Below are 15,207 nucleotides of genomic sequence, written 5' to 3' on the forward strand. Positions count from 1 at the left end.
CTCTTCAACAGATGACATCAAAAGAAAAATAAGACAGATTTATCTGGAACATTCCACAATGTGATATATAATAATTGAAGTATAAATGGTATTTAATTCATAATATATGTCATTTTTAATAGTGTGATTGAAAAAATTTGGCCCATCCTCAAAATGAGTGGACCGGACCGCGTGGTGTTTCAAAGACCATGGACAGCTCCATGCACGAGTCCAGAACAGAAATCTGCTGCCATCTGCTGCAAGGAAGGAGAACTATGCCAGAGCTCAGTGTGGTTTCTAAAGCACTATTGAGGAAAGAGTGAGAGAGAGAGAGAGAGAGAGAGAGAGAGAGAGAGAGAGAGAGAGAGAGAGAGAGAGAGAGAGAGAGAACTCGCTCACGCGCTTTTCTTAAAATCCCATGCTTTCTTTAGCCAAGGTCATGTAACAAACCAACACCCACATATGAGTTTTCATGTTTCCAAACGTACTCAATAGCCTATTAAACCAATGATAGACCTGGAATCGATTTGTTTTCAACAGTGTTATATTAGCCTGTTATATTACTTATGATTTCCATACCCGTGTTCTGCTTAAACATAAATACTGAAGTAAGATGAACATTTCACACCTTCTGAACACGCAAGCTTTTCTTTTGAATGTTCTCTATCCTGTCATTTCTCTGTCGTGGGAGTCATCTTCACTGTCTGTTGCCGATAGGCTAAATGCCTACATGCTGCGCATAGATGGGATCGTATGAGTGTCAAGTGGTAAATCCCATAGAAACAAGTAATAATAGGCCTACATTTAGTTATCATTGTGTAATTACCATTTCACCATGCCGTTAGGTAGGCCTACATAATGTCTATACCGTAAAATAAAGTCCTGCCCAACACGTGGACTTTGTGTACGTTACACTATGAACGATTCTGATTCTGTTTCCCACCAACGGACTAGTGGTGGCATGTGGTAGGCCCTCTACCCTGGTAGCCTTTGCATTTTACATCGTGGAGGATTTGCTGCACAGGAACTGGCTGGGCTATTCTCTCACAGATTGAATGGGCCTCTCACTCATTGCTTTTACATGTACTACAAAAAATATAACCATTTTAAATTGCACCTTCTAATTTATGATTATAATATTGACAATTTTCATTTTCAGTTTCCCAAACAAACACCTTGACTGCCCACCACACACTAAATGCTATTTAAAGAAATGTTGTCTCTTATTCCCCCCTCAAAAGTTATAAGATCACCAGTTACTCATTGATTAAAGTATTTATGGTAATGCAACATGAATCACTACGATTAAAATACACAAGTTAATGTACTCATCCATTTATTGTTTCTGCCTTGTTGAAATTCCACTGAAATGTACTTACGCACACACGCATGCATGCACACACACGCACACGCACACACACACACACACACACACACACACACACACACACACACACACACACACACACACACACACACACACACACACACACACACACACACACACACACACACACACACACACACACACACACACACACACACACACACACACGCACACACACACCCTGCTGATTAACCAGAAAGTGAAAGAGCTGACCAAGTTTGTTGAAAACAAAAACTCTGGTTATTTTGCCTTCTGTTTTTGTGTTCAATGGCTGCATTGTTGTGCTGTGTGGCTGCATGTTTTTCTATAGGCCCCGCAGGACAATTGGGAGACTGAATGCACCCATATTGTGCTGGGGCTCACCAGGGGGGCTATAGCTTTGTCAACAGTGCAGTATGTCCCAGGGGGTCACCAGAGTAGGGCAGGTGGCTGCTCTGCTCTGCTCAAATCTGTGAACATCTGGGGGTCGAAGGTGTGCTCGAACGCTCCCCTGAGCCCTGAGAGAGCTATAGGCCCGGGCATCCAGAACCACCAACGACCAGACCAGGGAGAGGGACAGAGAGTAATATCAACTGGAGAAAGAGAGAGAGAGAGGGAGAGAGGACCAGAGAGATAGGTGGCCATCTGGAGTGATTGGATTAGAAGAGAGGGTAGTCTGGGTGGGCATATACCAGGTGTACTGGTGAGGGCTGAGAGAGCTGGGTCATGTGCTCGCGTGTGGGAGCCACTAGACTTTATGGTGCTGCTGCTGGTGATGACGTGGGTGGTGGTGGTAGTGGAGAAGACAGTGATGGTGAGCTGGGGTGTGTGGCTGAAGCCCTGTGTCTAGAGGTCAGGCCTCGGTTAAGGTACGTAGATCCAGGTGGACCAGAGAGCGAGGCTCGCTCAGCCGGGGTGGAGCAGATAGCAAGGCCGACGCTACCTGGGAGAAAGGCACATCGAACGGCTCGTAGTGAGGACTACAGAGAGATGGACAGAGAGAGAGCAGGAGAGAGGAATAGAGGCTGTGATAGGGAGAGGGACAGAGAACAAGGAACTGCAGAAGATAGAAACAGAGAGAGAGAGAGGGACAGAGATAAAGAGAGTGCAGGTGAGAGAAATAGAGACCATGAGAGGGACAGGGACAGAGAAAGAGACAGCCAGAGAAATAGAGAAAGAGAGACCAGAGACCAAGAGAGAGAGAGAGCTAGTGACTGGGATAGAAACAGGGACAGGGACAGAGAGGACTGGAGGGGCAGGACACAAAGCTTTCCAAACGGTAACTCTAACCCTCTTCAGACTAACACCATGGAGGCTCCAGAGGGTCAGGGGAGACTGCAGAGAGGACTACCATCACCTGGACAACCCCACGCCAGTTACCAACAATCTAGCACCACACTCAGGTCTCCACGCCAAGCCTCCGGCTCCAACTCTCCCACCCTACTCCGCCCATCCATCCGAATCAGAACCTCCACTCTGTCACCAAGGAGACTGTCGCAAAGGATGGACATCACGGAAACGCGATGTGGCATGTACACGGTTAGAGAGCCAGGTGCATTCTGGGTAGAGCCAGGGATTGGGATTGGCCAATTGTCCCCGAGAAGAAGGACTCGGACACGCCTCTTCTCCCACAGCAGCTTAGAGCTGGAGGAGGTAGAGGATGAGGAAGAAGAGGGAGAAGAAGAGGAAGAGGAGGAGGGAGGAGAGGCAGGGGGTAGTGGTGTGATAGGGGTGGTGACTCAGACGCTGACTACGGCTGTGCCCTTGTCCCCTGCTCCAGCAGCGATGGATAGGAGGATGACTAAAAGAGAGAGGAACAGGGTGAAGAGTCTGAGGAAGAGGCAGAGGAGGAGAGAGAGATGGAGACAGAGCCAGCTGCTGGAGAATAGACAGGTGAGAGAGACCGCAATTGTTTTTTAACTAGCGTTGGCTAAAGTTAGTAGTGGCAGTTGCAAAAAAAACTGAACCATGTATTACAGTTTCTCCTGACCTATAGACTACTTTCAGGGTGAAGAACCATCTAACATTAAGTTGTAAAATATTGAACTTCCCCTTTAATACAAGACTATTGCTGCTCAACAATATACTCCCACTGGGCACGAACTGGTTATTACCAATGTTGTTTCAAAGTCATTTGTCAACTCATTATGACGTGGAATCAAGGTGGCAAATACATTGGATTTGAAAAAAGGATTGACATGTTGTTTTGAGGGTACAATTTCAACCACAGGATTATGCCATCACAGTAACTAATTTTCAACATGGACACTCCTTGTATAAAATATGTTGAATCTCTCTCTACCTTTGAAACAATGTCAGATCTTCAACGTAATATCCACGATAAGAAAACAAACTATAGTCTGGACAGCACCTCATACTGGAGAGTTGATCTAGCTTTGGTTTCTCATCCAGAGTATTAACATAGCCCAGCCCTGCACAGCTTTGATATTTGTCACTGACTACTACCAATGTGCTATGATGAGAATGACTGTTGAGGAATGTCCACTTAAAATATTCACTGTTGCTATGGGTCATTCCAAAGAGTAGGTTCAACAGAGCAAATTAAACGTAACCATACTTTATCAATCATATATCATAAATGATGTGATTTAGGCCTATATAGCATTTGAGAAGTAATTTAGCCCAGGATCCATCTGTAAATAGACAATACATATAGGCCTAGGGTTTCAACTGTAAATAGATAATACATATAGGCCTAGGGTTTCAACTGTAAATAGACAATACATATAGGCCTAGGGTTTCAACTGTAAATAGATAATACATATAGGCCCAGGATTAAACTGTAAATAGACAATACATATAGGCCCAGGGTTTCAACTGTAAATAGACAATACATATAGGCCCAGGATTTCAACTGTAAATAGACAATGCATATAGGCCCAGGATTTCAACTGTAAATAGACAATACATATAGGCCTAGGGTTTCAACTGTAAATAGACAATACATATAGGCCTAGGGTTTCAACTGTAAATAGATAATACATATAGGCCCAGGATTAAACTGTAAATAGACAATACATATAGGCCCAGGGTTTCAACTGTAAATAGACAATACATATAGGCCCAGGATTTTCAACTGTAAATAGACAATGCATATAGGCCCAGGATTTCAACTGTAAATAGACAATACATATAGGCCTAGGGTTTCAACTGTAAATAGACAATACATATAGGCCTAGGGTTTCAACTGTAAATAGGCCTACAATGTAAATAGACAATACATAGGGTTTCAACTGTAAATAGACAATACATATAGGCCTAGGGTTTCAACTGTAAATAGACAATACATATAGGCCTAGGGTTTCAACTGTAAATAGACAATACATATAGGCCTAGGGTTTCAACTGTAAATAGACAATACATATAGGCCCAGGATTCAACTGTAAATAGACAATACATATAGGCCCAGGGTTTCAACTGTAAATAGACAATACATATAGGCCCAGGATTCAACTATAAATAGACAATACATATAGGCCTAGGGTTTCAACTGTAAATAGATAATACATATAGGCCCAGGATTCAACTGTAAATAGACAATACACATAGGCCCAGGGTTTCAACTGTAAATAGACAATACACATAGGCCCAGGGTTTCAACTGTAAATAGACAATACATATAGGCCCAGGATTCAACTGTAAATAGACAATACATATAGGCCCAGGATTTCAACTGTAAATAGACAATACATATAGGCCTAGGGTTTCAACTGTAAATAGACAATACATATAGGCCCAGGGTTTCAACTGTAAATAGACAATACACATAGGCCCAGGATTTCAACTTAAATAGACAACTATAGTAAACTGTAAATAGACAATACATATAGGCCCAGGATTTCAACTGTAAATAGACAATACATATAGGCCCAGGGTTTCAACTGTAAATAGACAATACATATAGGCCCAGGGTTTCAACTGTAAATAGACAATACATATAGGCCCAGGAATTCAACTGTAAATAGACAATACATATAGGCCCAGGGTTTCAACTGTAAATAGACAATACATATAGGCCCAGGATTCAACTGTAAATAGACAATACATATAGGCCCAGGATTCAACTGTAAATAGACAATACATATAGGCCCAGGATTCAACTGTAAATAGACAATACACATAGGCCTAGGGTTTCAACTGTAAATAGACAATACATATAGGCCCAGGGTTTCAACTGTAAATAGACAATACATATAGGCCCAGGCCCAGGATTTCAACTGTAAATAGACAATACATATAGGCCTAGGGTTTCAACTGTAAATAGACAATACATATAGGCCTAGGGTTTCAACTGTAAATAGACAATACATATAGGCCTAGGGTTTCAACTGTAAATAGACAATACATATAGGCCTAGGGTTTCAACTGTAAATAGACAATACATATAGGCCTAGGGTTTCAACTGTAAATAGACAATACATATAGGCCTAGGGTTTCAACTGTAAATAGACAATACATATAGGCCCAGGATTTCAACTGTAAATAGACAATACATATAGGCCCAGGGTTTCAACTGTAAATAGACAATACATATAGGCCCAGGATTTCAACTGTAAATAGACAATACATATAGGCCCAGGATTTCAACTGTAAATAGACAATACATATAGGCCATAGGGTAGGGTTTCAACTGTAAATAGACAATACATATAGGCCTAGGGTTTCAACTGTAAATAGACAATACATATAGGCCTAGGGTTTCAACTGTAAATAGACAATACATATAGGCCTAGGGTTTCAACTGTAAATAGACAATACATATAGGCCTAGGGTTTCAACTGTAAATAGATAATACATATAGGCCTAGGGTTTCAACTGTAAATAGATAATACATATAGGCCCAGGATTCAACTGTAAATAGACAATACACATAGGCCCAGGGTTTCAACTGTAAATAGACAATACACATAGGCCCAGGGTTTCAACTGTAAATAGACAATACATATAGGCCCAGGATTCAACTGTAAATAGACCATACTTATAGGCCCAGGATTTCAACTGTAAATAGACAATACATATAGGCCTAGGGTTTCAACTGTAAATAGACAATACACATAGGCCCAGGGTTTCAACTGTAAATAGACAATACACATAGGCCCAGGATTTCAACTGTAAATAGACAATACATATAGGCCTAGGGTTTCAACTAGGCCATATAGGCCCAGGATTCAACTGTAAATAGACAATACATATAGGCCCAGGATTCAACTGTAAATAGACAATACACATAGGCCTAGGGTTTCAACTGTAAATAGCCAATACATATAGGCCTATGGTTTCAACTGTAAATAGACAATACACATAGGCCCAGGATTTCAACTGTAAATAGACAATACATATAGGCCCAGGGTTTCAACTGTAAATAGACAATACATATAGGCCCAGGATTTCAACTGTAAATAGACAATACATATAGGCCCCCCAGGATTTCAACTGTAAATAGACAATACATATAGGCCCAGGGTTTCAACTGTAAATAGACAATACATATAGGCCCAGGGTTTCAACTGTAAATAGACAATACATATAGGCCCAGGGTTTCAACTGTAAATAGACAATACATATAGGCCCAGGGTTTCAGGACAATTTCAACTGTAAATAGACAATACAATACATATAGGCCCAGTCGCCTAGGGTTTCAACTGTAAATAGATTTCAACTGTAAATAGATAATACATATAGGCCCAGGATTTCAACTGTAAATAGACAATGCATATAGGCCCAGGATTTCAACTGTAAATAGACAATACATTTAGGCCCAGGATTTCAACTGTAAATAGACAATACATATAGGCCTAGGGTTTCTACTGTAAATAGACAATACATATAGGCCCAGGATTTCAACTGTAAATAGACAATACATATAGGCCTAGGGTTTCTACTGTAAATATACAATACATATAGGCCCAGGATTTCAACTGTAAATAGACAATACATATAGGCCCAGGGTTTCAACTGTAAATAGACAATGCATATAGGCCCAGGATTTCAACTGTAAATAGACAATGCATATAGGCCTAGGGTTTCAAACTTTGTTTGATTTCCAATGTAATCTAAAAGTTACTAATACATGTGTTGGATTCACGTCTCCATCTCAACCAAAAACCAAAGTTAAAGAATATGATTCAATCAAGTCAAACTGTATTTAAAAACCAAAACCAAAGTTAAAGAATATGATTCAATCAAGTCAAACTGTATTTAAAGTGCATTTGAAGTTGGATTTGACTTGATTTAGTGCTTCTCTTTAACTTTGATTTGTGTTTGAAATGTAGACGTGAGTCCAAATATAAATGATTCATTTCTAGACAAACTGGAATTAAAGCACAGATGTCCAAGCAGAAGAATCTTCTCCTTCAAATGTTGATATTTGGTTGCGTTGGCAACCAAAGGCAATTCAATATCACATTTGCAATAAGGTAAATAGCCAATTAACTGGCAACAAGTTAACAAATGATTTGTTGCTTTCACGTCTCCATCTCAACCAAAAATAAAGGTTAACGAAATAAAAGAATCAGACTAAGCCAGCAGCTCAGCTCTAACAATCCAAGCAGTCGATACATCTCTATTAAATGTTGATATTTGGTTGCGTTGTCAACCAAATACAATTGAATATTACTTTTGTAAGACGGTAAATTGCTTTATGTTGAGGCTATCTTACAAACTAATGTAACAGTATTTATTCAACCTTAAAACGAGTAACACATCAATGGCCCCATTTTGAGGTTACTGTACCAACACGTCGTCTTAATGTAATCATAGAAAGGGTGCATGTTCGGGCTCGCAGGTCTGTGGAAATCTTCACAATTGCTAAAAGAATCTGCACAGAATCTCAAACGACCTCGATCCCTTGCACCATGCACTTTAATGCAATCCAGGTCATTTGGTTGCGCTATTAGACGGAGCGCAGTGATAATGCATTACGTCGCTGTATAAACAAACGAAATAGCTAAGATTGTATTCCCATTTGAACTTTGCTGTGATTTGGAATGGTTGAAAGTGCAGTGTTTTACTGTAGGTGACAACTCAACCAACAATCAGACAGGATTTCCCATTGGAATTTGCTTGTGCTTTTAGATGGTTGAAAGCATAGTGCAATTCAGCCAAATTTTTTGAGAAGGTGAAAATAGGTTGGAATCTCAGTGATCAACGTATGTACCTTTTCCAATTCTCCGTGTTGAAGTGACGTGGTATGGACAGTCGGCTGTGTGTATCTTTTCCTTTGACTGACCACAGTTTGAAGCCATCACTTCTTGTTTCCTGATAAAGCACCAGCTGTATGGAAGTGAAATATCCGATTCATTTAAATACAAAGGCCATTAACGCTTCTCACACAAGCTTAAATTACTTTATTGATCCGGTTAACCTTTTACTGCAGTGGTCTAAATCAGATTCACACAGTGTTTCTTGGTAGTCTTCAACAAATCTACTCTGACACAAAAGCATACACCACACAGAGATGGTTATGTGATAAAAAGAGAAGAAGACTCCTCTACCATGTCAGATATAGAGTTGAAATGTATTACATTTTGAGTTTGCATCCCAATATTACACTTTATATACATCACAGAAGACTTAAATATAACAAAACTGTTTGACACAGAAACACCAGATTTTCGGAATTGTTTTTCGAAATAGTGTTTATTAATTGTGACGTCATGAAAAATATTAGTAACATTCCACCCATGAGGCCACTAGGTCATTTGACTGAAAGAAAGAGCTATGAACCCTATGAACAATTCAGGACATTGGGTTGTTGTAGACAAACCTTTAGCTCTACTACAACAGTGTGTCATTAACACAAATACCAAGCAGTGCGCTGTGTGCAGTGTGTGTGACGACTTGCCCGTGTGTGTTTTTGCACACTGTAGCATTTGACTACTGGAGTTTTTTTTCTAATTTTGTCTGTCATAGTTGTAGTGTACCTATGATGACAATTACAGGCCTCTCTCATCTTTTTAAGTGGGAGAACTTGAACAATTGGTGGCTGACTAAATACTTTTTTGCCCCACTGTATGTAAATGGTTCAGCTCTGTAGCAAACAGCCAATGTGTCTCAATAGACAAGGTTTCGGTTTTGTTTCTTTAGCCAACATGTCCCTGTGCCAAACAAGTCACAGCAAGGACGGAGCTTTGTTGTATGTAGACAAAGCGGGTGGTGTAGGTACATGAAGTTCATTTTACCCAAAGTGTATGAGGCATTTATTGACAAAAAAAAGGCAACCCCTTACTATGCTGTGGAACAAAGTTAATTGTTCCCTCACCTCTCCCGCTCTCTCTCTCTCTCTCTCTCTCTGCATTACATGTTGAGTAACTGTGTGGGCTGATTATTGACTCTCGAGAGGCCCATCAATGTCCGTGTATGTGTGTGTGTGCCTGCGTGCATGTGTGGGCATCACAGGAAGTTGGTGGCACCTTAATTGTGTGTGTGTGGGGGGGGGGGGGCTGGAATAGGTGGAATGGTATCAAACACATGGTTTCAATGTATTTGATTCCATTCCATTTGCACCGCTCCAGACATTATTATGAGCCGTCCTCCCCTCAGGAGCCTCCACTGTGCATGTACGTGTGCATGTGGCCTGTGCGTGTGCGCGCCCGTGTATGTGAGTGTGGGTGTCCCGCTGACTCTAAACAAGCCCCATCAGCGGCCAGCTTGACTCAATAGCCATTGTCTGTGCAGTTGAAGTGGGGTTATATCTGAATTGGCTGCATGATGACGCTTGGGCAGAGAGCCCTTCAAAACCACCCAAACAAAAGAACAGATTCCAGTTGGATTGGCCGGTGCAGATCCACAGTCACGTTGCTGGACTGGAATGATTGTGACTGGCTGTTGTTTTGTTTCTGACATCATTCTCTGTGGCCATGATGGCAATTAGCATATGTAGAAGCTGCCATGCACATTACACATACAATGTTCTCCTAGCTGATATAATTGTGGCCATATGATTATGAGATTGGTTTTGTGCATTGTTACGAGTAACTTGCTATGGATGGAGTTATGGAGTTGGCTAGATGACTACATTATTTGAAGATGCCAGTTTGAATGCTGTGAGTGGAAATTAAACTTTTGTACTGAGTTGGACATTACTCCAAGGCAAAATATATACTGGGATAAAACAAAGGCCTGTATACACTGTGGGTCCACAGGGTCAGACTTTATGAGCACTAAATTAAAAACACACTGTAGTTGTGGCTACTATCATTATACACTATATATACAAAAGTATGTGGACACCCCTTCAAATGAGTGGATTCGACTATTTCAGCAGCACCCGTTGCCACCTTTCCAACAAGTCAGTTCGTCAAATTTCTACCCTGCTAGAGCTGCCCCGGTCAACTGTCAGTGCTGTTATTCTCAAGTGGAAATGGCTTGGAGCAACAACGGCTCAGCCACGAAGTGGTAGGCCACACAAGTTCACAGAACGGGACCGCCAAGTGCTGAAGCACGTAGCGCGTAGAAATAGTCTGTCCTTGGTTGCAACACTCACTACCGTGTTCCAAACTGCTTCTGGAAGCCACGTCAGCACAATAACTGTTAGTCGGGAGCTTCATGAAATCGGTTTCCATGGCCGAGCAGCCGCACACAAGCCTAAGATCACCATGCGCAATGCCAAGCGTCAGCTTGGTGGTGTAAAGCTCGCCGCCATTGGACTCTGGAGCAGTGGAAATGCGAATCACGCTAAACCATCTGGCAGTCCGACAGACGATTCTGGGTTTGGCGGAAGCCAGAACACTATCTGCCCGAATGCATAGTGCCAAGCAAAAATGTTTGTTGGAGGAGGAATAATAGCCTGGGGCTGTTGTTCATGGTTCGGGCTAAGACCCTTCATTCCAGTGAAGGGAAATCTTAATGCTACAGCATACTATGACATCCTAGGTGATTCTGTGCTTCCAACTTTGTGGCAACAGTTTGGGGAAGTCCCTTTCCTGTTTTAGCATGACAATGGTCCCGTACACAATACATTTTTTATTTTACCTTTATTTAACTAGGCAAGTTAGTTAAGAACAAATTCTTATTTACAATGACGGCCTACTCCGGCCAAACCCGGATGACGGGGGGCTAATTGTGCGCTGCCCTGAATTCAAACTAGGGACTGTAGTGACGCCTCTTGCACTGAGATGCAGTGCCTTAGACCAGCATGCATACAGAAATGGTTTGTCTAGATCGGTGTGGAAAAACTTGACTGGTCTGCACAGAGCCCTGACCTCATCCCCATCGAATACCTTTCGGATGAATTGGAATGCCGACTGCGAGCCAGGCCTAATCTTCCAACATGAGATGTTCGACAAGCAGTTGTCCACAAACTCTTGGTCATTTGGCGTATCACAGGTACTCAAAAGGCACCAATTTCATGGAACGACCCAGTACACATGAAGTAATTTTGATAGTTATTTTGTATGTGTTATGCTGTATTCTGTGACAAGATTAATCTTGTACTCATTCTAGCTGTGTCTTTGTGAATGCTGGCTGTACTGTATTTTTTTGCTCAGCTCTGGGAGAGCTTCTTTCCACCCTGTGTGTGTGTGTGTGTGTGTGTGTGTGTGTGTGTGTGTGTGTGTGTGTGTGTGTGTGTGTGTGTGTGTGTGTGTGTGTGTGTGTGTGTGTGTGTGTGTGTGTGTGTGTGTGTGTGTGTGTGTGTGTGTGTGTGTGTGTGTGTGTGTGTGTGTGTCTGCAGCCTTGCTTTGAACTTTTCAATTTTCTCTTGAAAGGTATAATAGTAGAATACACAAGGTGTGTCATTCATTTTCCTCTAGTTATGTCAGTCATTGCACACCTTAGAGAGCTATTTATAACTTGTCAGAAATGTCCAGAACAACTCAACTTGCCCATTTTAGCTTGTTTTTTCAAATGTAGAATTTCGCTAAATAAGCTTTTAACCTGCAACATTTTCTCTCCGCCAACAAGAGAGGTGTGAACAGTTTTTGTCATGAACAGTGCTTTTGTGTTCCACAATGCGGGGGCCTGAGTGAAAAGGTTTGAAACCCCTGACCTAGAGTGTCTGAAGAACTGGGCTGTCTGCTTCTTATTTTCTACCAAATATGTAACATCTCATCTGCACCACTGTAGCCATTCCCCCCAGCAAAATAGTTGTCTCTACTGCCCCAGTTCAAACCTAAATTAGGTGCCAGGCCTATAAATGGCTCAGTGGGGTGTCAGACTTTTCCCAGATTTAGAGTACCTGTTAATGCAAACCCATCTCCAAGTTAATAATGGAACTCACTTATTGGACTCAGACTGTCTTCACTTTTAATAACTGGACAAAAGCAGCTCTCTATAAAAGCTTTGATTCATCACTATTCTACTGTATACTGTACACTGTGATGTGCAGTAGGGGCAAAATTCTTGACTAACTGACATTTGTCAGAATAATATATTGGAAGATTATGTAGGCCTAGCATCATTGCAAACAGTGGCTTACGTCACCTAATTTAAACATTTTATTTCATATCTACCAAACCCTCAACTCACCCCCCCTTCATCAGGCCTGCACCGGTACACCTGCCCACACATCAAACATAGATTACTGGAATAGAATATCGGGGGAATAAAACGCATTATGGAATGGAATCTCAGGGGGAAAAGAACACATTCTCACAAATGGCTACTGCTAGCCTCATCTGAGATTCATAAAGAGTTCAAAAGGTTATGTGGGTTATATTACAACCTTGAATGGGTTGAATGGGTTGTGTCATTGTGCCATTTTCTGTCCTAGAGTTCCGCAGGAAACCCAACTGATCCGTCTGCATTTGTCCTGTTCTTTTGAAATAACTAAGCAACTCCGCCGGCGTGTTCTGTGCCTCTGCAGAGTTCGACTGGGAACCCATCGAGCAGCAGTGAGGAGGATGATGATGTGAGTGCCGGGGACAGAGAGGGCTTCATCTGTGCTGTGTGTCTGGATGTTTACTTCAGCCCCTACATGTGCCACCCCTGTAACCACATCTTCTGTGAGCCCTGCCTCCGTACCCTGGCTAAGAACAGCCCAACCAACACCCCTTGCCCACTCTGCAGGACTACCATCACTCACGTCTTCTTCCAGACGGGTGAGCACAGTATCCAAGTCATTTTCTCCTGGTCTCTCTGGTGACCACTGCTCTATACTGCAGTAGAAAGAGCCGTGCTGGAACCATCTAGCCTGGGTACCAGTCTGTTTAGCCATACGACAGGGAGGACAAGGAGTGGAGGAGCTAAACGGACTGGTACCAAGGCTAGGAACCATCCAGTACTTCCACGTATCAAATGGTCACAAAGGGACACAGATAAGGAAAGGATATCATTGTAGAGAATTGGAACATACTACTTCACTTGAGCACACGCCACAGTTGTCGTCGTCCACAAAATGGAATGACTTGTTGTCATGAAATTCAAATGTGAACAGCTGTACTGCATTTATGACGATTCGTGTTGTACAGATCGTGAACCGATCAAGGCAAACGTACTTATCTGGACATGGTGCATTACTGAGGCGTTACTATCTGTGTTTTTGATCCTGTAGTTCCTCTAGGGAATGTTACACACCTTGGGCTCAGCACTGGCCAGACAATACAACAGAATCAGCCTTCTATTTCAACACATGAATACGATGGAAGGCTATAAACTGAACGAGGACAGGTTTCAAAATGGGTCAAACCTGCCACAGCAAAGCTTATGTAGCCGAGCTACGTTCACATGGGTCACAAGTACAAACTATTAACTCGTGGCACACTAATTGCAGATAGATTGCGCAAGGTGATTGAATGCAGTTGATTTTTTGCGCTAAGGGTAACTAGTGAGACCCTCATACCCATTAAGGGTGCTTGGGGATGATTGGACAGCGTGGTTTTGAAATGGGATTATTCTGCTGATTATCCAAGCCAAGGTCAAACTTGGAACAGCAGTAGCTGTGCCTTGAACGACTTCAAATCAAACACTTCTTTTATCTCCAAAAATGGTGATTCCTGTATGGATCACACATGAATACAAAGCATTTAACTATTAGAAAATATTTTAAAATATCGACCAGAATCTACCCAACTAGTTAGAGATAAACAGTGATGGTGTTTGATACTAAGAGAATGAGATAGTAAACCAATGAAGGGCCTTTTATTGTTCTTTGTCTGTGTTGTAGAGTTGAACCACACAGCACGGACGTTCTTCCCAAAGGAATACTTTTCCCGGAAACAAACTTTCCAGAAGGCAAGCTGTGCAAAATGGCCGCTCCCAAGCTGCAGAAAACTTTTCCGTATTTTTGGAGGTGAGGGTTATTGACTCTACTGTATAGACTTGATTAAGCAAGCTTATTGGTTATATATTTTTTTGCAGTTGGAAATTAAACTTGGTGTAGAGATAAGTTGACCAAATGGTAATGTATTTATTTGTTTTTTAATCAATATTTTATGATTACAGAATTATTATTTATTACTTACTGCACACGTTCTATTCCAAGATTAATGTAGATGCAGAAGGAAAGTTGGAATAACCCGATTTTCCCCTGTCATTCCAACCCTTCTCCAGGTTTCCAGAGGCAAGCTAGTCCAATAGCCAGACGTCAGTTTCCCCACGGGGGGTACCGTCTAGATGCCATGGACTTTGAGGACAATTCTCGCGGCTGGCGCTTTGACATTGACATGGTCATTATCTATATCTATTCTGTCAACTGGGTCATCGGCTTCATCATCTTTTGCTTTCTCTGCTACTTCTTTTTCCCTTCTTTCTAAAGTCAGATGGATGGATGGATGGATGGATGGATGGATGGATGGATGGATGGATGGATGGATGGATGGATGGGTGGGTGGGTGGGTGGGTGGGTGGGTGGGTGGATGGATGGATGGATGGATGGATGGGTAGACGGATGGACGGATAGATGG

The 15,207-nt window shown here is 41.9% G+C and overlaps 1 protein-coding gene across 1 annotated transcript; it reads left to right on the top strand.

Moving 5' to 3' along the window:
- Positions 1 to 2,475: 2,475 nt before the first annotated feature.
- rnf180a (ring finger protein 180a) lies at positions 2,476 to 15,100 on the top strand. The gene is made up of 4 exons (XM_046345184.1): positions 2,476 to 3,238; positions 13,170 to 13,404; positions 14,469 to 14,594; positions 14,855 to 15,100. Exons 1-4 carry the CDS (start codon positions 2,654 to 2,656, stop codon positions 15,055 to 15,057), a joined length of 1,149 nt encoding a protein of 382 aa, XP_046201140.1. The 5' UTR covers positions 2,476 to 2,653; the 3' UTR covers positions 15,058 to 15,100.
- Positions 15,101 to 15,207: the final 107 nt, after the last annotated feature.

This window comes from Oncorhynchus gorbuscha, linkage group LG04 (genome assembly GCF_021184085.1).
Source record: "Oncorhynchus gorbuscha isolate QuinsamMale2020 ecotype Even-year linkage group LG04, OgorEven_v1.0, whole genome shotgun sequence".
NCBI classification, from domain to species: Eukaryota; Metazoa; Chordata; class Actinopteri; order Salmoniformes; family Salmonidae; genus Oncorhynchus; species Oncorhynchus gorbuscha.

Coding starts and splice junctions, on each gene's coding strand:
- rnf180a (XM_046345184.1), top strand. CDS start 2,654: ATGGAGGCTCCAGAGGGTCAGGGGAGACTGCAGAGAGGACTACCATCA. Junction 3,239..13,169: donor AGCTGCTGGAGAATAGACAG/GTGAGAGAGACC, acceptor GTGCCTCTGCAG/AGTTCGACTGGGAACCCATC. Junction 14,595..14,854: donor ACTTTTCCGTATTTTTGGAG/GTGAGGGTTATT, acceptor ACCCTTCTCCAG/GTTTCCAGAGGCAAGCTAGT.